Raw genomic sequence first — 25302 nt, forward strand, 5'->3', positions numbered from 1 at the left:
TAGGTAGCCAGACGTAGGTGCACCCCAGTATAGGTAGCCAGACGTAGGTGCACCCCAGTATAGGTAGCCAGACGTAGGTGCACCCCAGTATAGGTAGCCAGACATAGGTGCACCCCAGTATAGGTAGCCAGACATAGGTGCACCCCAGTATAGGTAGCCAGACATAGGTGCACCCCAGTATAGGTAGCCAGACATAGGTGCACCCCAGTATAGGTAGCCAGACGTAGGTGCACCCCAGTATAGGTAGCCAGGGGTAGGTGCACCCCAGTATAGGTAGCCAGGCGTAGGTTCCCCAGTAGAATTTGCTGGCAGCGGCGGCTCACTCACCAGCTCCATGCGTCACTCTTCAGCACCCCGCTCTGTCTCCCACCTCGCTGCCCCATTCTGCCTCCCTCTCCAATCAGAGCAGTGCTACAAGAAATGGCCTTCACATTTAAGCCCGTTTTCTTGTAGCCCTACTCTAACTACAGGACGAGGCAGAGCAGAGGAGTGGGGAGAGAGACAGAGCGGGACACAGCGACACATACCTGAGGCTGCAGCGACATGACAAATGTTTCCCAACCAGTTCTGCAATAGAAAGTGCATTGTCTCAGAGTGAGAAATTTTGGCCAATCAGAGAGGAACAGGGGTGTGGGAGGGGAAATCAGGAGGGAGAGAGGCTAAAGCCAATCAGGCTTGCACTAGCTATGTCTGAGGGGAAGTAAAGAATTAAAAAAAAAAAAAAAAAAAAACTGAGCATGCCCTGCAACTACCTTTGTGAGGCAGATGTACCACATAAGAGCCAGGGAAACTGGGGAATGATCTTTTATGGAGCAGAAAAATAAGGGGGATTTTTAACTTTTGGATTACCTGGTTAGCAACCCTATTACTTGTTTACCAGATAAAAATAAATAATAGATTTTTGATTTTATGCCCGACAGTTACGCTTTAAAATAACACTGAAGTGAAAAAAAATAATAATATGATATAATGAATTGGTTGTGTAGTCTGGATAATTACTAGAACATTAGTAGCGAAGAGAATAGTCTCGTATTTTTATTTTCAGTAAGGGCTAGTTCACACTCGGCGCTCCGCTAGCCCGCGATAGGCTAGCGATTGTGATTTTAACTTAAATCTCGCGATTCTTGCGCTTGTGATTCCCGTTCAATAGAACGGGAATCACAGAGCAATCGCCCCCAAAACGCTGCATGCAGCGCGTTTGCGAGTGATCGAAACTGCAACAGCTGCAGTGTGAGTGAATGCATCCATAGGGATACATTGTAGCAGTGCTTTGCTGATCGCAGGCGATCATCAAAGCGCTCATGAATCGCCCCAATGTGAATCAGCCCTTATATAGTTTTTTTTTTTATAACATTGCATTATTCTCTATTATTTGCAGTTTACACACTACACTCAGCATTCTAAATGATTTCACAGAGCAGGCTAGTGACCTTTTGAACTTTCCTCTGCAGAAAAAACAAAATACAATGTCAGACACTTGAGAACGCGAAGAATCACTCGCGTTCCCAGGCCTGTCACCGAAAACAGAAGTTGCTGCCGGCGGGGCCAGGAGGATCCGAGCGAGGCTGCATAGGCACCGGGGACCTGCAGGGGGCTGGTGGAAGCCCAAGGTGAGTAAAACTTTTTTTACTGCCTTAAGTGACCCTTTAAGGCTCTGGTCCCACTACAGCAGAGGACATTTTTTTGTCCGCTCTCCGCTCATTGCAAAGCAGAGAGTGAATGGCTCCTATGTTATACATAGGAGCCGTTCACAATTGTCACGCTGCGACGGATCCACATAATCTGTTGTAGTAAGCAGACCACACTTCTGTGCAGTAATCCCAGGCCAGGTGGATGCATTCCCCCATATAGCCTATGGGGGAGCACATGTGCCCCGGGCTCCACCCGGATCACTGCCAGCCATCGGAATGGACAATATGCTGTCCGCTCCTGCTGGCCGCACGTAATTCAGAAGCAAATGGTAACAGTGCCTAACTGTTTGAATGCTGTTCCAGTACAATTTTTTTTGTGGTAGTAGAATTTATGTTATAAATAATCTTTTATGTTATGTTGAGGGAACTGTTGATCTTATAAATTTAGCCAGGATGCCTGGGAATTATGTTTGCTAAAAAATGGTGTGTGTGTGTGCGTGCGTTTTTGTCAGGAACCAGTCCGACGAAGGCTTTTTATAAGCCGAAAGCTCACTGTTTATTCATCTCTAAGTTAGCCAATAAATGATATCATCCTGATTCAAAACTCCTTGTTAAAACAAAGATGAAATGCTGAGTTTGATACCACTTAAACATAGTAATAAACTGGATATACTATTACTCACCTGCTGCTTCATCTACAGAAAGCTCATTAGCCAGGATTCCTCCAATTTTACTAAATGCAGGCATCTGTATCCCATACTTGTCCAGCTCACACTTCATGGTGTTAATTTCCTCCTCTGCACATGAAACAAAATGTATTTGTATTCACAACGTTTCAATAGAATATCACTGTGATAGGCAAACTTTGCTCTCCAGATGTTAAGGTACTACAAGTCCCACAATGCTTTTGCATTTATGAATGACTGTGGCTGTCAGACTCCTGCAAAGCATTGTGGGACTTGTACGTCCTTAACAGCTGGAGAGCCAAGTTTGCCTATCACTTGTATCACAAAAAATAAGGATTGTTGAAAGCAAGTCATTTAGTAAAAGCATATAGCGTGATGATTAGAAATAAGGATACAGGGGATGGGAAGGAAGCTAAAAGAGATATGACTGTTTAAAATGCAGACGTTGCTAACAAGCTGTAGGCTAGTTTCACACTACAAACTGGTGGTAGCACCGCATTGAACCACCAAAAACAGGCCTTCAGGGACCACTGCATTAGTACACGATGATCCCTGTCTGTCCACCAGCCAAGCAGGAAGTGATGCGCGCTTGCGGCCACTTCCCGCTTTGGGTATGCGAAAGTGTATTGTAAAAATACAATTTTGTTAAAAAACCCTGCAATATTAATTTAGGGACAACAGAGATCGCCGCAGGTCACCCACGGTAACATAGTTCTGCTCTAGCGTTAAATTGGGCACTTTCGGGGCAGTGTACCGCAACATGGGAAGTATGAACTTCCCCTTAGGGTTATATTAGGCTTCGGTAGCAGTGCAGCAGTTTGCAGCACCGCGCCACTGTTTAAGGGTCCATAGGCTTGGCCAGACTTGTTCATCATGGTTGAATAGATTATCTATCTGGATGTACGTGTATGTGTGTCTGTGGGGGTGTGTTGTGTCTGTGTGCGTGCCTGTCTGTCTGTGTGCGTGCCTGTGCGTGCGTGCCTGTCTGCGTGTCTGTCTGTGTGCCTGTGCCTGTCTGCGTGTCTGTCTGTGTGCCTGTGCGTGCGTGCCTGTCTGCCTGCCTGTGCCTGTCTGCCTGTCTGTGTGTCTGTCTGTGCGTGCGTGCCTGTCTGCGTGTCTGTCTGTGCGTGCGTGCCTGTCTGCGTGTCTGTCTGTCTGTGTGCCTGTGCGTGCCTGTCTGTGTGCCTGTGCGCGTGTCTGTCTGTGTGCCTGTACGTGCGTGCGTGCCTGTCTGCGTGTCTGTGCGTGCGTGTCTCTCTGCGTGCCTGTGCATGTGTGCGTCTGCGTGCCTGCCTGTGCGTCTGCGTGCCTGCCTGTGCGTCTGCGTGCCTGCCTGTGCGTCTGCGTGCCTGCCTGCCTGTGCGTCTGCGTGCGTGCCTGCCTGTGCGTCTGCGTGCGTGCCTGCCTGTGCGTCTGCGTGCGTGCCTGCCTGTGCGTCTGCGTGCGTGCCTGCCTGTGCGTCTGCGTGCGTGCCTGCGCGTCTGCGTGCGTGCCTGCCTGCGCGTCTGTCTGCGTGCCTGCCTGCGCGTCTGTCTGCGTGCCTGCCTGTGCGTCTGTCTGCGTGCCTGCCTGTGCGTCTGTCTGCGTGCCTGCCTGTGCGTCTGTCTGCGCGCCTGCCTGTGCGTCTGTCTGCGCGCGCGTCTGTCTGCGTGCCGTCTGTGTGCGTGCATGTGCGTCTGCATATGTGTGCGTATCCGTCCGTTTCCCTCCCCTTCCGTCCATGCGTCCCCATTACTCAAAAACGCCTTGACCAATTTCAACTAAATTTGGTATACAGATTTCTTACTACCTGGGAAGATATGTTCTGTTGTACTCAAGTCCCCCCTGCCCAAGGGGAATATATTAAATTGCTGCCTCAAACCTGCTACAGCCAGTCATTGGGCTCAATTCTGAAAGCATTACCACATTCGGTAATGCAAAAAAAAAAAAAAAAGGCTGATTTTATCAAACATCTAATTCTGGTGGCCTGTTACCACATGGATAAGTGAAGTTCCTGAGTGAGATAAATTACGGACTTGTGAGGTAAAATCCACCTTAAGGGCTGGAACCCACAGGAGCGCTTTTGGCAGCACTGCGATACGCTAGCAGTTTGCCAAAACGCTGGGCTAATGTTAATGGATGGGGCAACTTCCACAGGAGCGTTTGCGTTTCCCAGAAACGCAAACGCAGGACCTGCAGCATTTTGGGAGTGTTAGCGCTTCAATGTAAAGTATTGAAACGCTAGCAGAAACACTCAGCAAAACCTAAACTGAGCGGTTTTGCTAGCGTTTTGCGGTTCAGCACACTGTAACAAAATGAAAAAAAATTCACAAGACCAATCAGGATAAAAACGCAAAACGCTACGTACCCGCTGGGCAAAAAAATACAATGTTGCAAAACACAACCAAAAACGCGCATGAATCCGCTTGCAAACCGCTCAGACAAAACGCTAGCGGTTACGTTTTGCGTTTGCCGATTTATCTCTATAGTGTCAGTCTGCTGCTCTCCCCGCCTCCTGCAGAACTCCAGTCCCCGCCTGCATCCCTTCCCTCCCTGTTGATTGGAGGGAAGGGACGGGGGCAGGGACCGGAGCTCTGCAGGAGGCGGGGGAGCAGCTGAGACTGACACTACAGATGTAAACACAGCCTCACAGCATGGCTGTGATTTATGAGGGATTGCAGAGTGCAGGGGGACCTTAGTGGGGTTTGGGATAGCAACAGAGGCTGGGCTGTATAGGCAGATCCAGCCTCTGTATGCAGATAACATTCTTTAAACACACCTCGGGTTCTCTTTAATTCTGAAAGATAAGAGCATTCGCTAAAACAAGCAAAAATAGTTGCTTTTTATGATCAGCTCTAACCTGCTGGAAACTTCACTCATCCGTGCGATAAGCTGTGTGGCTAGTAGGAGGCAGGAGGGGGAGAGAGTTTCCTTGTGTGGTTACTGGCTGATGAGGCTGCTCTGGGGGAAAGCAGCCTCAGCCACGTCGGCGCTGTCGCTGTGTCATCACACCCATGCCCGCTGTGTGCTCTGGCTGATCGTCCTGATATGAGACAGCTTAGCACAGATGGGGGGTGGTGGAAGCCAGCTACTGTACAAAGCTGCTGGTGCGTGACAGCACAGCCCCTGTACTCAGCCCCAAATGCCATCTGCCAATCACCTTGATCAGTGAGCTGAGGAAGGCAAATCCCTCCCTCATCACACACATTTGTGTGGAAAAATACCTCACAAGGGAAAGGTTTTAAGAATACTGAAGAAAAATGAGAAATACTGAATGCGGTATTTTTCCTCATGTTGTTTGTATTACCAAGTGGCCTTTCAGAATTGAGGCCATTGGTTGACTGGGCTTCAATTTCAGAAAAAGGGACGAAGTCACAGCCAATCAGATTTGTTTGATTGATAAACTGTTTCTATTCTCACATTGATGCCAAAAACCCCAAAGCCCAGAATAGGTCATTGATTGACTGTGTGTCAAGGTTAGAAAAAGCGGCCAGACTCAACAACCAAATACATACAAACCCCAGGTCTTCAAAGGTCACACACACTTGCTTACCTGTAAAATTAACTTTTCCATACAAATCTTGGATTGGTGGAGCCAGTCCCAGTCTAAATAAATAAAGACTGGAGAGAAAAAGGAGAGACAGGAGTTGCAGAATACGGATACTGTGAAAAGACTAAAGTACAGGCCTAAAAATCCCTATCATGTTTACTTAGCAAATATTGAAAACAGAATAAAGTTGCTTACAGTACCTCACAAAAGTGCACTTCTCATATTTGATCATATCTTTTCATGGGAAAACATTGAAGATATGACACTTTACGACAAAGTAAAGTAGTCAGTGTACACTTTATACAACAGTGTAAATTTGCTGTCCAATAAAAATAACTCAATAGACAACTGTAACGAGAGAAATATGGACGCTGCCATATTTATTTCCTTTTAAACAATATCAAATGCCTGGCTATCCTGCTGATCCTATGCTTCTAATACTTTTAGCCATAGACCCTGAACAAGCATGCAGTAGATCAGGTGTTTGACATTATTGTCAGACCTGACAAGATTAGCTGCATGCTTGACTCATGTAATTTAGACACTACTGCAGCAAAATAGATCAAGTATTCAGAAATGAACATCAAAAGCATGAAAGCGACATTTGTGGAGCCATAACAATGTCTGTGTGATAGTATATTAGGAAATGGTAGTTAATTAAAATTACCTGAGGGCGTGAATACAATATACAACTCGTGGCATGTTCTTTTTATCATAAATATCTGTGGTTTCTGGCTGGAAGAGCTGCAACCAAGAAGGAAAACAATGTTTTACAACAATACAGAGTCAAAAGACTACAAAGTAACCACACATGCTGGGATTTACAGTTCTTTAAAAGCATAAAGACAGGTTTAATTGGGTTTTCAATTCGAAAGTTACGTACACACATGCAAGAAATGTTAACAATCTGGGAAACAATCTTTCTGACAACAATTTGGGGAATGATGCTAGAAAGACACCTAGCCTTGAAACTAGCGATGGGTTCCGTAGCTAAAGGGGGGAGATCGGCAGACTGAGCGGCTTCAATCAGTCATCGGGATTGAAAGCAGCATTGTGATTGGTCATGCTCAGTCATAACGGACGTTTCGGTCAACTTATCACGTGTGTACGTACCTTAGAGGGAACCTGAACAGAGTAAAATTATTTAAAATAAACACATGCTGTACCTGCAAATGAACATGCATACCATCGCCGTCAGTTCCTCTCAGCTCACCATTTTCTCCTAACAATGATTCCTTCCAGTTTTGACAAGATTTTGACAGAACTGAAATATATCGTTTACTATCAGGTATATATCAGTTGCTGTCAGTTACAACTGACACGACAACTGATGTGCAAGGTAATGTCCATGTTTCCCCATGGCTCAAGTGGGCGATATTACAATTTAACAGTGTGCTGACCCAAAAGCTGTTATGAGGTAATGGCTATTTTCAAAATAGAGGACGGAGAATTCCATACGATCACAGTGGACAAACAGGATGCAGGAAAGGAGAAAAAGATTGACGAGTAGACTACAAAGGAGGCAAGTATGACGCGTGTATGTTTATTTTGACTTTTATTTTTCAGTTCAGGTTTGCTTTAAGATATCTAGATGATTCTAAAAAGGAGTTATCTGCTAAGATCACCCCATACACACAATCAGAAAAGCCACTACAAGGGGTCATCTTTAATATAGAGTAATGAGACTCCATGCATGGTAAGAGATCTCAGCATGCTAGTCTGTGAAACATATAAACATTTAATTGGCAATTCAACATAAGTGACAACAAACAGCTGAAGTATCAGATAACTGGACTAGCCCATACCATAGGAAGGCCGATGTGGCACATAGCCTGTCTCCAGTAATTAATATTATCAGTGTGCCGAAAATGTAGACCAGCTGCCTGCAAAACAAAAAGGAATTACATTAATATCGGCAGTATACACCTTGCCTGTGTGTTGTGTCCAATGGTAGTCTAAGTGGTGTTTTCTGGCTTGATTTTGTCCAGATGGTACCCGTCCCAATTTTTGTCCTGTATATTACAGATTACAATTGTTTGTGAAGGCCTGAAGAAGGTTATTCCGAAACAAGTCAACGTTGTTGCCTTTTTAAACAATTGCATATTTCAACATATGTCTTTTGTACTTGATAATGGGATGTTTGTAAAGATGAATTCGCTTGAAGATTTGTGAACTGTTTTTACAAAATAATTTTTTAATACATAAAAATGTAAGATCTTGAAACTTTTGTCTCTTCAAAAATGCTTTTTTTTTTTTTTACTATACATCCTTGTACTTATATGGACATTTTTACTGCTGGCAGGTGATGTCACTGGAAGAACATGCTGCTTGCTTTTTTGGCAGTTGGAAGCACAATGCAACAAGGCTTCCACAGTGTGATGTCAGGACCTCAGTGCTGTGAGGTGCTGACATCACACTGTGGGAGGGGGGTTTCACCACAAAATCAGCCATAAAGAGTGCCCTGCTGAGCAGTTTGAGAAAAGGAATAGATTTCTTATGGGAAATGGGGCATCAGCTACTGATTGGGATGAAGTTTAATTCTTGGTTACGGTTTCTCTTTAAGCTCTAACTTTGTTACTTGTACTGCTCCTTTAAATCAGGTGTACATACCGTGCTCCTCTTTTATTCCCTTCCCTCTTTCATTTGTACTTGTCTTATGTTTTTCATAGTATATTAGATTAACATATTAAGGGGGTCCTCATCAGACCTCTGCCTCCTAGCCTCTATATATATATATATATATATATATATATATATATATATATATATATATATATATATATATATATATATATATATATATATATATATATATATATATATATATATATATATATATTGCACTTTTTGTCACTATGAATAGGTTCACAATATGAGATTAAATATGCTTATATTTATTACTATAACGGCTGTTGCCTTTTGTTCATGTCACACAGGTCCTACTTATGCACCTGCTGATGGTTTTTGCATCGTATGGGTAAGCATAATTATTTTCTACCACAAGATGGCGCAGTCTTGCCCATCAAGTTTTATTTTGACCACACTATTTGCAGTGATGTGCCCCATGCTAGCAGTTCGTGCAGGCATAATACATAGCGTGGTCATCTCAGGAAGTAGAACTTCCTGATTGCAAGTGCTGCTGGAGCCCAACGTGCTCTATCAATCATCCTCATGGGAATCTATAAAGGCTTGTGATGACGCAGGCAGAGCTAACGTCAGACTCCAGGATATCTGTACTGGAAGTCTGCAATGCTTGCATTAAGCCTTCGAAGAAGTGATATCCGCATGAAACAGTCGTCAGGCTATCAGTGCCCAGCACCAACATCTGCCCACCAGGACCAGTATGTTCACCTACTTTTGAATGTAATACAATCTACGTCTTACTTACATGTTTTTTGCATTCTATGAAGATGCAATAAACCACCAGTTACAGCAGTGTCGACCTTCATTTTCACATTAGCTTCAGATCCTTTGTGGTTAGAGCACACTTAGTTTAAAGTGACATCGGCCCTGTGACGTGCAGCACCACTGACAGTCCTGTCTCTCCCATAACACTGCAGTGCCAACGCTTTTCTTTCCACTTTTTATATGCACATGATTAATGCTAGCCAAAAACGTAGAGATATAAATGCAACATTCGACTATCAATGTTAAAAAAAACCCTGTCTGTACCTTGTATCGCAGCTGATCAAAGTCATAGATTTTCTTCAGTGGTACAAGGTCCGGAGCAAAGAAATTTCCTAGTTTGGCAAGAATGACACCATTCCGTAGACTTTCTTCCAGTTCAGTAGGGGGTGGCAGCTCCTCATTAAGACAAGATTCCATCCAACTGCAGAGGCAAAAGAGCAATAAAATAATGCTGGGACCCGATGCAACCGGCTCTTTAGTATACTGGATGGATTTGTGATGGAACCATGGTGCAGTTGCATAGAAGCACACAAGGCTCCAGGATATTTGTGTCATTATAGAGGAACTGTAATAAAAATAATGTAACGAATAAAATTCCATATTCTTTTTAACAATATTCATTTAGAAATGTTGGCAGTGTTTTCCCATTGTAAAATCTCTCCTAACACCGATTTACATTCTGAAATTTATCACAGGTAGCAACATCTCTAGCCCTGACAGGTGATCTCTGTGGAATATTTACTAAGGGCTCAAACCCACTAACAGCCTTTTTTAAGCACTAATTGCTAATGCAATGTTATGGGTGATTTTTAGAAAATCACATCGCTCAAGTGGGATCACACCCATAGTACTACATTAGCAAGAGCTTTTCAAATCACAAGCGCTTAGAAATGGCTTAGTAACATACTGCTAGAGGAATCCAGGCCTAGGAGTTCAAAAGCCAGTACAAATAATACCTGGTCTTCCAGAATGTGTGGGGGGGGGTGGTTTGAAAAGCCTAGCCTAAACAATCACTGGGAGGGCAAGGCTACATACTAATATCCAGAAATATCTAGTTAAAGGAAGCGTTTCTGATGCCGAAACCAGGAAAATTTACCATAAAAGTGGGTATCCTGAATAATTTACTGCATTTTACTATAGTTCACTACAGTGCCTGAACTGCACTGACATTAGAAGCATCATTGTGGTTTAGAGCCAAGTATTCATGTTCCAGTGTTCTCCCCAGGGCTAATTAAGTGGGCGGGCCGCCCGGCTGATTTGAAACCCCGCCCGCCTGTTTTAAAACCCCTCCGGCGCCAAGTATTTACCCTCTGCTGAGCACCGATCCTCGAGAAAATGGCGGCCGCGCAGCCTCGAGCCAGGGACACTTTTGACGAAGTTTCCTCACAGTGGAGTAAGCTTCTCTCCCAGCGATGAACTGGGCGGGATGAATCGGCGTCCTCCACCAATCAACGCGCATCCGCCCTGCCCAGCGGCCAATAGGAGACTGCCTTGCTGGGGACCCGCCCCTATGTGGTTGGCACGCACGCCGCTGGCAGAGACGGATGGTGGGACGCACGCCGCTGGCAGAGACGGATGGTGGGACGCACGCCGCTGGCTGGCAGAGACGGATGGTGGGATATCACCCGGGAGAATCAGCAGGGATGAGTGCCGCAGCCTGCGCCCTGTCTGACAGCAAGGAGCGAGTGCTGCAGCTGGGGGACACGCTCAGGAAGCAGCCGAGGATAGGATTCTCACACCACACGATGTAAGGAGCAACCTGCTGCCATGCCACCCACCCACCCTACGGACCTAATTACCCACCCACCCTACGGACCTACCATCCACCAGCCTTACCTACTTTGCCACCCACCCCACTAGCCACCAGTCTGACCTACTTACCCACCCACCCCACTAGCCTGACCTACTTACCCACCCACCCCACTAGCCACCAACCTGACCTACTTACCCACCCACCCCACTAGCCAACAACCTGACCTACTTACCCACCCACCCCACTAGCCACCAACCTGACCTACTTACCCACCCACCCCACTAGCCAACAACCTGACCTACTTACCCACCCACCCCACTAGCCACCAGCCTGACCTACTTTGCCTCCCATCCACCTCACTAGCCACCAGACAGACGTACTTACCCACCCACCTACCCCACTAGCCAGACGTACTTACCCACCCACATACCCCACTAGCCACCGGCCTGACCTACCTGCCTACCCATACCACTAGCCAGCCGCCTGACCTATCTAACACACTAATCCACCTCACTAGCTACAAGCCTGACCTACCTGCCCACCCAACCAGCCTGACCTTTTTGAATTTCTGAGTAATGGTTTCCGCATTGGACATCTGGTGTAATGGAAATGCTGCCTTATATGTTGTTTTTGTGGGGGGGAAACAATGTTTAATTTTTAAAACCTTTATGGACAATTTGCCTAACTGTATTTTGGGGGAAAAGCGCCCTTTTGAGTTACTGTTACAATACAGTTGGCTACGCAAATGTCATTGCCACACCCATTTTCCAGCAAGTCGTGGCCACGCCCATTTTACACCACCCGGCTACTTTTTCATGCCACCCGGCTGGAAAAAAATTCTGGGGAGAACACTGATGTTCCATTGTTGAACTAGCATTAACCACTTTGTCCACTGCTACAGTATATCTATGTATTCTGTGGCACCCTCCAAGCCACCATGACGTAGATATACTGACTTGCTTGCAGCCCTGCTGTGCACGATCGATTCAGAGCGCACCCCCCGGGCTGCCTTACTAATTGGTGAAAGGGAAAATGTTCCCTTGTAGCCATTTAGTGACACCCCCCGGATGAACGATCACCGCTGTAGCAAACAGCGGTTATCGTCCATCTCTCCCCCTCTGCGCCAGATCGATAAAAAAAATCCTTCAGCCCCAGCTTCCATTTACCGCGGTGCACACAGCCCTGTGATGCCGAACAACCGGGTCCGGGTGATGACGTCCTCAAGCCGGGATCCGGTGTTCGGTATCACAGGGCTGAGTGTAGCATGGTGAATGGAAGCTGGGGCTGAAGGATGATCGCAGGAACCAGGTAAGGTGAGATATTCTGCTTGCAGGGGCATTTTTTTTTTTTTAGAGAGTAAGGGGGGGGGGCACATCTGGCTACCCATAACGGAGGGTGGGGGTAGTGTTCCAAAAGGGGGGGTTGAAATGTATATTGGGGCCCATCAGAGTAACAGGGGGTGGGGAATTAATAATGGGGGGCACATCTGATGGTCCTGTGGGCCAAAACCTAACACTGGGGGCACATTTGGCTATAATGGGGAGGGGGCGCTAATTCTGGGGGCACATCTGGCTACAATGGGGAACATTGATCCCGGGGACACATCTTGCTATAAGGGTGGGCCCTATTCCGGGGGGCGCATCTATCTGTCTATCTATATGGGGGGCTAGCAAATATGGGGGACAGATCTGGTTATACTGGGGGCTGATATTGGGGAGCACATCTGGCTATACTGGGGGGCGGGGCTGATAATGGGGACACGCCTGGCTATCTATCCTTGGGGGACGCAACACTGGTGGCAGGTTTGTCATCTACTGTAGCATTTTTGTATTTTTTACTAGAATTGGTGAAACCTAAGGATTAATGCAATTTTTCATTTCCCCCCCTCTTTTCCCCATTAAAATGCATATACAGTATGTCCTGAAAAAAACGATACCTAGATCATTTAGGTGTCGTAAGTTGGGATAAAGTTATGGCTGTTTAAATAGGGACATGGCTAAAGCGTCAAAACTGCTCTGGTCTATAAGGGGAAAAGAAGGTCTGGATGCGAAGTGGTTAATGCCAATACGGAGCTCCAAGCACCAGTTTAATGGGTTTTGTACTGGACAGTGCTGAACAGAGCCTTGTGAGGGTTTTTACATTGAAGCTTTGACTCGCATTATAACAGCTAAGCCTGGTTCACACTTGCTATATAGTGGCAAATGGATCCATGAAAACTGATGTGATTATCAGTCGATTGGAACCATTTTCACTCTGCTTGCCTTTTGCTGCTCTTGTTCTGTTTCCCCCATATCCACCCCCTACGCATGTCATTAGCCAAGCAGTGGTGCAGCCAGTTGGCAAAGAGTGACATGTTGCGTCCATAACAGGCGCCACCTCTCTATTGCCAGTGCCGAGTGTTAACAAGCACCTAGCCAGAGCATGGGAGCAGCTGAAAGGCGATGAATTCACCACCTTCAGCCTCCCATGTAAAAGTGGTCTTATGGCATTACGTGTCCTGCTGCTTTGTGTCCATTAGAACGTTCTATTTTTAAACATTAAAGTATGAATTCACCTGAGCTTTCAGCCTCACATCATGCCTTGCTCTATACTGTGCTGCTTATAGGTAGTATCTATTTGTGCTTAGTGCCTTCTATTTATTTGCAGGCAACTGTAGTTGCTCATACATGTTGTGTTTTGCAGTCAGTTGACTTTAATTTATGATGTAGTAGGGGTTGTGTGTGCATGGCATTTTTGTCTAGTGACATTAACCACTTAGCAACCCTTGCCACGCTTATCTACGCCCCTTTAAAATTCACCTGGGGCACAGGGGCGTAGATAGGCATCTCCTGTTTGTTTTCCCGCTGTGAGCGTTCGCGTGCCACCCGCTGGTCAGCCAATCAAAGTGCTTACAAGTTTGAATGAGCACTGCCAAAGCCAATGGCAGTGCTCATTCATTCAGAATGTGTGTAAACACTGAATCAGTCACTATGCTGTTACAGTTACTGAGATCACTCGTGAGAGGATCTCAGATAACTAATACAGCATTAGTGAGTGATCAGCATCAGTTAGGTTTTTTTTAAAATAAATTTTACCCCCATTAAGCCCATTAACCCTTGCCTCCCTAAAATGTTAAAATTGCTGTGGTTTTTAGGGGAAAAACCCTGTGGTAGAGAAGTGGTTAATAAAGTTTTGTGAAAGTACCCCTAGCATGACTTTTCTTACACCACTTTTTCTTTTTAACATTTTCCTATCCTCTGCCTTTTCCTCTATAGGCCTAATGTCTGAAACAGGAGAAAGTGGCTGCCACTAGATGGCCATATCGCCCAAAAAAATACAGCACAGCGCCATCTTCTTCTGATCAAAGTGTCAGAGTGATGGTTGTCAAAAAAAGAAACAAACACAATTTGTATTGTTTATTTTATCATCTTTTGTGTTGGTATTAACCTATTTTGGTTCCTGGACGTAGAAACTACGTCCAGGAACCATGCACGCTACCGCGCGCTCCCGATCGCGCGCGTGCACGCGCACTCCCGGCCGCGGATTCGGTAGCCACGGAATCAATGTATTGGGCTATGGTGCCCGATCACTGATTCCTCTCCCTTGCTGAAAAAGCGACAGCTTCTCTCAGAAGCTGTGCTTTTTCTGGCTGTTTTTCCCCCGATGCGTCACTCTAAGCGTGTGTTACGCTTAGAGTGACGTCATGTAAACAAACTCATGGCCGCCATCTTGTGGCCAAAAAGTAATACTACACCTGAAAGTAAAAAAAAATAAAAATTAACACATTTACATTATAAATCTATTGTTTACCTCCCACCCTCCAAAAACTACCCAAATAAAATGTTTACTATAAAAAAAAACAATAAAAAAAACCTTACAATTAAAAAAAAAAAAAAACATGTAAATATTTACCTAAGGGTCTAAACTTTTTAAATATCAATGTAAAGATGAAATATTTCTATATTTTTTTTATTTTAAACTTGTAAATAGTGAAAGATGCAAAATGGAAAAAATGCACCTTTATTTCCAAATAAAATATTGTCGCCATACATTGTGATAGGGACATAATTTTAACGGTGTAATAACCGGGTCATATGGGCAAATACAATACGTGAGTTTTAATTATGGAGGCATGTATTATTTTAAAACTATAATGGCTGAAAACTGAGAAATAATGAATTTTTCCATTCTTTTCTTATTCTTCCTGTTAAAATGCATTTACAGTAAAGTGGCTCTTAGCAAAATGTACCCCCCAAAGAAAGCCTAATTGGTGGCGGAAAAAGACCACATTTACTTACGGTAAAGTCTTTTCCAGTAGTCTGAAGGACAGCACCCCTTCTGGAGACTTGTCTCTCCACCCCACCGCTGGACAGGAAGCTAAAAGATAAAAATTTGCATAGCAGATATGCGGCAGCATAAATACCCCCCCAGCTCACCTAGAGCCCTCAGTTATAAAAAGATTATATGGACGTATGCATACAACAAAAAACACCACCATTTGTATATTTACCTTAATATTTACCACACAGGGTGGGTCGCAGGGGTGCTGTCCTTCAGACTACTGGAAAAGACTTTACCATAAGTAAATGTGGTCTTTCCCAGGACATCTATCAGGACAGCACCCCTTCTTGAGAGATAGACAAGATGAAATCTTAGGGTGGGACCACTGCTTGAAGAACCCTTCTGCCAAAACTTAAGTCTGCACTGGATAAGACATTAAGCCTGTAGTGTCTGACAAAAGTATTTTGGCTGGACCAGGTGGCCGCTCTGCAGATCTGTTCGATGGATGCACCAGCCCTCTCTGCCCAGAATGTGGATACACCCCTTGTTGAATGAGCTTTGATTGGAGTAGAAAGTAATTTACCTTGGGATTTGTAAGACGTAGTAATAGCTTCTTTAATCCATCTGGCCAATGTAGCTTTGGAGGCCTGTCTCCCCCTAGATATTCCTCCATACAGTATCAACATTGAATCAGATTTCCTCCATTCCTTAGTTCTTTCAAGGTAATGAATCACACATCTCCTTACATCTAGACAGTGTAGACGTTTTTCCTTCACATTGGTTGGATTAGCACAAAAAGGTAAAAATATCTCCTGGGATCTGTGGAATTTAGATACCACTTTAGGGAGAAATGCGTTGTCTAACTTTAGTGTAATTCGATCGTCTGTAATAATACAATACGGTTCTTGAATTGACAAAGCTTGAATTTCACCAATTCTCCTGGCTGATGTGATGGCTAACAAAAAGGTGGTTTTTAAAGAAAGAAATTTGTCGGATATTTCCTTTATGGGTTCGAATGGTGGTTCACACATAGCCTGGAGAACAGTATTTAAGTCCCAGGAGGGAATTCGAGAACGAACTAATGGCCGAATTCTTTTCAGAGCCTGGAAAAATCTGATAACGTATTCTTCTGCCGCCAGTTTCCTTTCCAAGAAGACACTGATTGCAGATGTCTGGACCTTCAAGGTACTGAAACTTAATCCTTTTTGTAATCCCTGTTGAAGAAACTTAAGCACTGACGTAGATAAAGATAAATCTAAAGATTTCTCTTTACACCAATTCAGATACACTGTCCATGTCTTATTATAAATATCTCTGGTTACTTTTTTACGACATTGTATCAGGGTTTCGGATAATTTATCCGAGAATCCTCTTGCCTTCAAGATTCTCCACTCAGCCTCCATGCTGTAAGGTGAAGAAGTTGAAGGTTTGGGTGAAAGGCTATGCCCTGCTGCAGTAGATCCTGTCGATTCTGAAGAGTAATTGGCTGACATACTGTCAATTTCTGTAACAACGTGAACCACGGTCTCTTCGGCCAGGAGGGGGCTATCAGGATCATTTGAGCTTGATCCTGTACAACCTTGTTCAGAACCTGTGGAATGAGTGATATTGGGGGAAAACTGTACATCAACTGTGTTCCCCAATTTATTGAAAAAGCATCCACTGCCCAAGGTTTGTCTAGGGGACATAGTGAGCAGAACCTCTGACACTTGGCATTGTCCTTGTTGGCAAAGAGGTCCACTTCCGGGGACCCCCATTGATCCTTGATCTCTTGAAAAACTGAAGGATTTAGGGACCACTCGTCCTGTTTCAGAGGGGACCTGCTTAAGAAGTCTGCCAACTGGTTGGCTGTACCCTTTAGATGTCGGGCCTTTAAGGACATTAGATTCCTTTCTGCCCAATTCAGGATTTGTCTGGTTTGGGACCACAGTAATGAACTTCCCGTTCCTCCTTGACGATTCAGATAAGCTACCACGCTGCTGTTGTCTGACCTTATCAGCACATGACACTGTCTTATGTCTTGACTGAAGTTTTGTAGCGCCAACCAAACAGCCTGAAGCTCCCTGCTGTTTGATGACCTGGTTTTCATCCTGTTGGACCACTGTCCCTGAGCTGGACGACCATCCATGTGTGCTCCCCAACCCCATAGACTGGCGTCCGTTGTTATCACTAACTGAGATGGATAATGCCACAGCCGACCCTCTGATAGATGTGTGAGATCTTGCCACCACATGAGTGAGACCTTTACACTGTAAGGAATGAACACCTTCTTGTCTAGAAGTTTTATATCCCTGTTCCATTCTGTCAGAATCCAAATTTGCAAGGTCCTGGCATGGAATTGACCCCACTGAATGGCCGGAAAGGCAGAAGTTAGGAGTCCCACAACCGCCATTGCTTTTCTGAGGGAGATGTAGTGGGCCTGCTGGAAAGAAGAAACAGTATTAAGTATTGCAGAAACCTTCCTCTCTGGTAATAAAAGCTTTTCATTAGTAGTGGAAATATTGAACCCTAAAAATTCCATGAGCTGAGAAGGAATTAGGGAGGATTAAGAGTAGTTAATAAGCCATCCAATTGACTGCAAAAAGTCCATAGTGGATTCTACCTGTAGTAACACTGAGTCTTTAGATTGCCCCCAAATCAATAAATCATCCAGATAACTAAGAACAGATATGGACCTGTCCCTGATAACTGCTAATACTTCCGACAAAATCTTTGTGAAGAGCCAAGGAGCAGAAGAGATGCCGAAAGGTAGAGCATTAAACTGGAAGTGTCTTACCTTTCCCTCCAGGTGCACTGCAAATCTGAGAAACTGTTGTGAATTCAGATGAATTGGAACATGCAGGTATGCATCCTTTAAGTCCAGGGATGCCAGGAAACAATCTTTCTGTAAGAGAGTTATCACAGAGTAAATGTTGTCCATTCGAAATCTTCTGTATCTTATTGATTTGTTTAGTTCCTTTAGATTCAGGATAAATCGAAACTCTCCCTGAGGCTTCTTTACCAGGAAAACTGGGGAGTAAAATCCCAATCCCTGTTGACATCTTGGAACATCCCTGATCACTCTTTTGTGTAGCAGAGTATATTTCCTTTTCCAATGCTAGACGCTGTACAGTGTCCTTTGGAATTGGGCAAACAAGAAATTTTTGAGGAGGTGTCTGCGAGAACTCTATGCTGTATCCCTCTAGAATTATTTTTAATAGCCACTGATTTTGAAAGGTTTCCTGCCATGTCTCGTAAAAGTGGGTAAGCCTTCCCCCCACTGGGATGCTGGCGTCATTGTTTATTAGCCTGGGTAGAAGAATGGGTGGCAAAGCCTGGTTTACCCTTCTGTACTTTATAGGGGACCCATCTTTTCTCTCCACCCCTCCTGGTAGGGGTCTTATTATCAGACTGACTTTGTGTTGGCACGAAAGGAACGTTTAGAAGGAAAAACTCTCCTTTTAACAGGAAAGTTCTTCTTGACGTCAGCAGTTCTGTCTAATGTCTCATCTAGTTTAGACCCGAATAAGAATTCCCCTTCACAAGGAATTCCACATAGTTTGGCTTTGGAGGAATTGTCTCCCCTCCATGTTTTGACCCAAACTCCACGCCTGGCTGAGTTGACTAATGCAGTAGTCCCAGCGGTAAGTTTCACTGTGTCGTCTGCTGCATCAGTCATATAATTTGTGGCATTAAATAGGTTAGGAAAATCCTGTAAGATTTCCTCCCTAGGTACTCCCGTGGCAATTTTATTTTGAGTCTCCATTAACCAGGTTTTAAGGGATCTACCTACAGCTGTAGACGCCACGGCGGGTTTGAATGTAAGTGAGGAGGACTCCCACGCTCTCCTCAAAAGATTATCGGTCTTTTTGTCTATTGGGTCTTTGAGGTGCCCGAAGTCCTCAAAGAGTAAATCTGTATTCTTTGAAACTCTAGACAAAGCTGGATCAAGCTTCGGAGAGGAACCCCAGAATTTCTGATCCTCAACGGCAAAAGGATACCGCCTGTTAAGGGTCCTTGGCCAAAAAGCCCGTTTCTCAGGGTTATCCCACTCCTTTCTTATCATATTTTTTAGGGAAGAATGAACCGGGATAACTGAGGAATGAGGATCAGATAGGCTCTCATACATTTGATCTAACTGTGATAGAGACTTCTTCTCTGACTCAATGCCCATAGTATTATGCATGGCAGCTAATAGATCATTAATAAGATCAGGTGAAAAAGCAAATTTTTGATTTTTCCCCGATTTCTCTCCTTCCTCATCCTCAGAAATTTCCTCGAAGGATGAAATTCCTAATTCTCCCTCAGATAATTCGGATGCTACCGATTCCTCAGCCCTTCTCTTCCTAGAAACTGGTGCAGGATTTAAGGAGACTAGAGGGGATCCTGGAGGAGGATTAGGATCCTCAGGCTGCACCACCTGCTGTGTTTGTAGAGAGCCCTGGATACAGGATGATGATGATGCTATGGCAGAATCCTTGATTTCCTTAATAGCTGTGGTCATTTCTGATCTCATCCATCCCATTAGATCCTTAAATATCACAGGAGACTCATTTTTCACTATTTTATCTGTGCAATAGTGACATAATTTCCGACTTGAGGACATCTTTGTATTGCATAATGGACATTTCTTTTCCCCTTTAGAAGAAGATGTAGAAGCAGCTGCAGATGATGAATGATGCTGGGAACTTGATTTATCCTTTTTAGGCTAAAATAAAGCAAAATATGGGCTAAATTAGTGCCCATTCAAACCACATCATACATCTATACCCCCGGTTTTAGAGCACCCCTGTGCCGCTTACCAGAGAGGGTTCAGCGCCAGACTCAGCAGATAGCAGTGGAGTAGGGCCTGTAGCGTCCTCCATGTTGCCAAAAGGTGGGAACATGTACTGCTAATTATTTAAATAGTGTTGGGTAATTACCTTATTGTCTAGTATCCATCCAGGTGCGCCGAATTGCCCCTGCAAATGACGCTTCCTACTTCCGGTCACGCGGGACGCACTTCCGGTAAACGTCCGGAATTCCCTTTGCGCGCCCATGCGCGTATATAGGTGCTGCCAAGATGGGAGAAGCCTCCTCCACGCTGTCCGAGCTGCACGCCGGCTCCCCTGACCAGCTCCAGCTACAGCCCGCAACACCGCTGCCCCTGCCGCCTGACAATGATGGCACTGCGGAGGATCCCCATGCGCTCCATCCAGGACAGAAAAAAAACAAAGGGCTCTAGGTGAGCTGGGGGGTATTTATGCTGCCGCATATCTGCTATGCAAATTTTTATCTTTTAGCTTCCTGTCCAGCGGTGGGGTGGAGAGACAAGTCTCCAGAAGGGGTGCTGTCCTGATAGACGTCCTGGGAAAACAAGATATAGATCAGTGCATTGTGATAAGTAGTGATAAAGTTATAGGCTAATGAATGGGAAGTGAACATTTCTCACGTGAAAACGACGGAACGCGAATGGGTTAATAATACCAGCTGACAAGGCGTTTAACATTGAATAGGTAGATTTTCATTAAAATGGATCCGAGATAAACTTTTACTCATTGCATAATTGTGTTCCTTTCATATAGTTTATAGGGTATTCCTCAAGCCAAATACTTTTTTGGTTTTGTTTTAATACTCCAATTCCCTATAGACTAAACAAGCCTCGCTCACGGCTTTTTAGAGTGCCTTGGCACTGTAGCAAGGGCTTATGGGAGCTCAGTCTGGGAAGGAGGAGGTTACTAGCCAGAGATTTCAGAGGCAGAGGGGAGGAGGAGAGGGGACTGAATTTGTCACATTACAAACAGGCAAGCTGATAGCATCTCCAGCCCTCAGCCTGTGAAAAACAGAACATGGCTACCCTCATTGTATCACAGGAATAAATAATCATAAACTATTGAAGCTGTTTGCAGCTAGATTTGCTGTGTAAACTATCTAAACTTTAGATAAGATATATAGACAAGTTACTTGTTATAGCTAATTTTTCATCTCCGATCCGATAAGGCTCCCCCCCCCCAAAAAACAAAAAAAAAAAAACACTGAAGTGCGGTAGAGGAAAGTAAAGATAAGATCCAAATAATTCCAGGTTGAAGCAGCATTATGTAAACTGGCCTATAGGCAAAGGGGATGATAAATGAGATGCAAAGATTTTTGAGCTTGTGCAGGATTATGTAAATTTTGTACGTGAACATATGTGGCTTTAAAGTAAACCTCTCAACTTAATACTTGGTGGGACTTGGATTGGTCCATTTTCAAGCTGCATATATTTGCATACAAAATGTACATAATTCTGCATGAACATGGAAATATTTGCATCTCATTCATCAACCGTAATAGGCAACTGGCATTATTGAAAAGGAAATAAATGTAGCAGCCTCCATCTCTCTCTCTCTCATCACAAGGCTCCTTTAATAATTTTCCAGGTCACCAGAAACAAGTATGCAGAGGAGCCATTACTTAAATGCCTGTTCCAGGTGTATCACACAGAAGGCACTAAAGAAAAAAAGATCAATGTCACAGCCGGTGAACTAGCATATTCCTGTTTATTTTCTAAGTAAGTTTTTTTTGTACGCACACCAGAGAAAATGTGTGCGATAGATAAATATATCTCCCCCAAGTCTCTTTCATCACTCACCGTTTGGCCTCCTCCAGGTGACACAGGTATTGATAAGCAACATTCTGCCTTCGTTGCTCGTCCATCTCATCCGCTGTGAGACGCTCATCTGAAATTAGAACTTAAACTCAGAAAGTGTAAAGCCAGCTCGACTTTCAGTTTTAAACAAAAGCACACCTTTTTTGGAAAAAAAAACTAAACATGTATGCTTGGCATCTTTATTTTACAATTATGACTTTGAAATTACGCATCTGCTGAAAGAAGGGTAATGGAAGTAGCAATTCAGCTGTATGTGAGCAAGAAAGATTCCCATGATGCATCACTACTGAATATGCAAATCATTCCTTTATATCCTTGAAAGCAAGACACATCCAGAAATACTAGTGTACATCACACCAATAGCTTAACCACTTGAGGACCGCGGTGTTAAACCCCCCCCCCAGTGACCAGGACATTTACTAAATGGGCCACTGCAGCACTGCAGGAACCTGTACTGAGTAAAATTATTTAAAATAAACACATGAGGTAACTTCAAATAAACATTACATAGTTACCTTGCCATCAGTTCCTCTCAGAAGCTCACCATTTTCTTCCGAGAATGATCCCTTCCAGTTCTGCCAACATTTTGTCAGAACTTAAATATATCAGTTGCTGTCAGTTATATATCAGTTGCTGTCAGTTACAGCTGAGAGGAGAACTGATGTGTCCATGTTTCCCTATGGCTCAAGTGGGCGATATTACAGTTTAACTGTGTGCTGACCAGGAAGCTGCAATGGGGTAATGGCCATTTTCAAAATGAAGGACGGAGAATTCCATTGATCACAGTGGACAAACAGGACACAGGAGAGGAGAAAGATTGAGGAGTAGACTACACAGCAGGTAAGTATGACTGGTGTATGGTTATTTTGACTTTTAATTTTCAGTACAGGTTTTCTTTAAGGCCTCCCTGAAGGGTTGCACAACCCAGCACACAAGTGATCCTTCCCCCCTTTCAAGCTCTCTGTTGGTGGGGGTCTGATCGCTCCCCCAATGTTTATTTTTTTAATTTGTTTTGTTTTTATTATTTTTCCCTCCCTCCAAGCGCCCCCCCCCAGCCTATCACAGCGGATCGCTCCTGTGTCCCTCAGCGGGACAGCCGTGTCACACGGCTGTCCCCAGTACAGCACTGCCTTAGATCGCAGCATATAGTTAAACGGCGGTTTGGCCGTCGTCTAACATACTCCAGACTGAAGGCACGAGCGGAGCTCCGTGCACGCTCTCCTGCAAGCCCCATAGGAAGCCATTCACGCCAATCGGCGTGGAGTGGTCCTGGGGCTGCCGCAGCTTTCACGCCAATTGGTGTGGAGTGGTCGGTGAGTAGTTAAACATTTTACTGAGCCGTAATTATCCAACATGAAAACAGCTGTTTCAGACCCATTGATCCTCATCAGTACAAGACAAGGAATAATATGGCTCCATAATATGGAAATCTGGGTACTCTGTAAACACTTGAAGTCCCAAGTGTATTACTGAGCTGACAGTGTAAGGCCTTGTTCACATCTAAAATCGAAATTGCAAAAGTTTTGCAATTTTATTAGCGCCTTCCGGGGCTTGCCTGCGCTCTCCGATTTTTATAAAGTGCTTTTGCAGAGCGGTTTATTCACTCCCTGAAGCAAATCAGAAAGTGAACTATTTAAATGTATTTATTCTTAAAATCGCTAACTCAAATCACTGTACAAAGTATTTTGTGAGCGTTTAGCGCTTTTTCTATACCTTCCATTAGACCAAAATCGCCCAAAAATGGTATGGAAGCATATTAACGGCTTGCCGACCGCGTCACGCCAATGGGGAGACTGTTAGACGGCGAAACCGCCATCTAATTACATAGTACAGCCCTGCGATCTGTGATACAGCTGTCCCCCTGGGACACTGGAGAGCAATCGGCTCCCTGAGGCAGTAGCCTATGAGAGCCGATCGCCATGATTGGCCGGCTGTAGGGAGGGAGGGAAAATATTTAAAGAAACTTTTTTTTATTAAAAAAAAAAAAAATTATATATATATATATATATATATATATATATATATATATATATATATATATATATATATATATATATATATATATATATATATATATATATATATATATATATATATATATATATATATATATATATATATATATATACACAAAAACAAACATGGGGGAGCGATCAGACCCCAGAGTGCTGTGTTGTGCGGCCCTGCAGCTTGGCTTTAAAGAGACTCCGTAACAAAAATTGCATCCTGTTTTTTATCATCCTACAAGTTCCAAAAGCTATTCTAATGTGTTCTGGCTTACTGCAGCACTTTATACTATCACTGTCTCTGTAATAAATCAACTTATCTCTCTCTTGTCAGACTTGTCAGGCCTGTGTCTGGAAGGCTGCCAAGTTCTTCAGTGTTGTGGTTCTGCTATGAACTCCCCCATCCAGGCCCCTCTCTGCACACTGCCTGTGTGATATTTAGATTAGTGCAGCTTCTCTCTGTTCTATTATCTTTTACAAGCTGGATAAATCCTCCTCTGAGCTGGCTGGGCTTTCACATACTGAGGAATTACATACAGGCAGAGCTGTCTGCACTCTGCAGGAAGAAATAGCCTGACACTTCAGTGGAAGATAGCTGCAGGGGGAAAGAAACACACAAATGATCTCTTGAGATTCAAAAGGATGGCTGTATACAGCCTGCTTGTGTATGGATGTATTTTCTATGTGTGGACATACTGTACATCAATCTACTTCCTGTTTTGGTGACCATTTTGTTTGTTTATAAACAAACTTTTAAAAACTGTTTTTAACCACTTTTAATGCGGCGAGGAGCGGCGAAATTGTGACAGAGGGTAATAGGAGATGTCCCCTAACGCACTGGTATGTTTACTTTTGTGCGATTTTAACAATACAGATTCTCTTTAAAGCAGCAGTGGCCTATTTGACTAAAAATGGCCTGGTCACTAGGGGGGGGAGGGAATGTTAGCACTGCGGTCCTCAAGTGGTTAAGCCATGCAAAGCCAATGATCGGCTACAACCATTAAACTATGTAGTACAGTATGTTGGCGCTTTATGAATACAATGATTTATTCTATTTATAAAGCGCCAACATATTATGCAGCGCTGGACATTGGTTTAAGTTACAGACAATATTTAGGGGTGACAAACAGCAATATGACAATACAGGTGTACAAGAAAACCAGATCACGCAGCACAATATAAGTACAAGGTAATGCTTAGTCAGTCACTGGATGGAGCATGGAGATTAGGCAAGTTAGGTTCACTCAAATGCATAGCATGGGTTCACAGTAATGGAGGTGCATGATCAGGTAGGACACAAAAGTAGGACGACGCTGCCCACAGGCTTACAATCTAGAGGGAGAGGTAGGGACACGAAAAGGTAGGGGACCACTGCATGCGATTCCGATTTTTAATCTGTTTTAACATCCAATTTTGATCCGT

The 25302-nt window shown here is 44.1% G+C and overlaps 1 protein-coding gene across 1 annotated transcript in view; it reads right to left on the minus strand.

Annotated features, from left to right (window-relative positions):
* Positions 1-25302, minus strand: part of IQGAP3 (IQ motif containing GTPase activating protein 3) — a 186238-nt gene that overhangs the window by 143292 nt on the left and 17644 nt on the right. Inside the window, 6 exon segments of the mRNA XM_068253575.1 lie at positions 2315-2428; positions 5850-5917; positions 6514-6590; positions 7652-7729; positions 9519-9675; positions 21857-21944. Of these exon segments, the coding sequence (XP_068109676.1) occupies positions 2315-2428; positions 5850-5917; positions 6514-6590; positions 7652-7729; positions 9519-9675; positions 21857-21944 (582 nt within the window).

The sequence above is a fragment of the Hyperolius riggenbachi genome, chromosome 9, assembly GCF_040937935.1.
Source record: "Hyperolius riggenbachi isolate aHypRig1 chromosome 9, aHypRig1.pri, whole genome shotgun sequence".
Taxonomy (NCBI): domain Eukaryota; kingdom Metazoa; phylum Chordata; class Amphibia; order Anura; family Hyperoliidae; genus Hyperolius; species Hyperolius riggenbachi.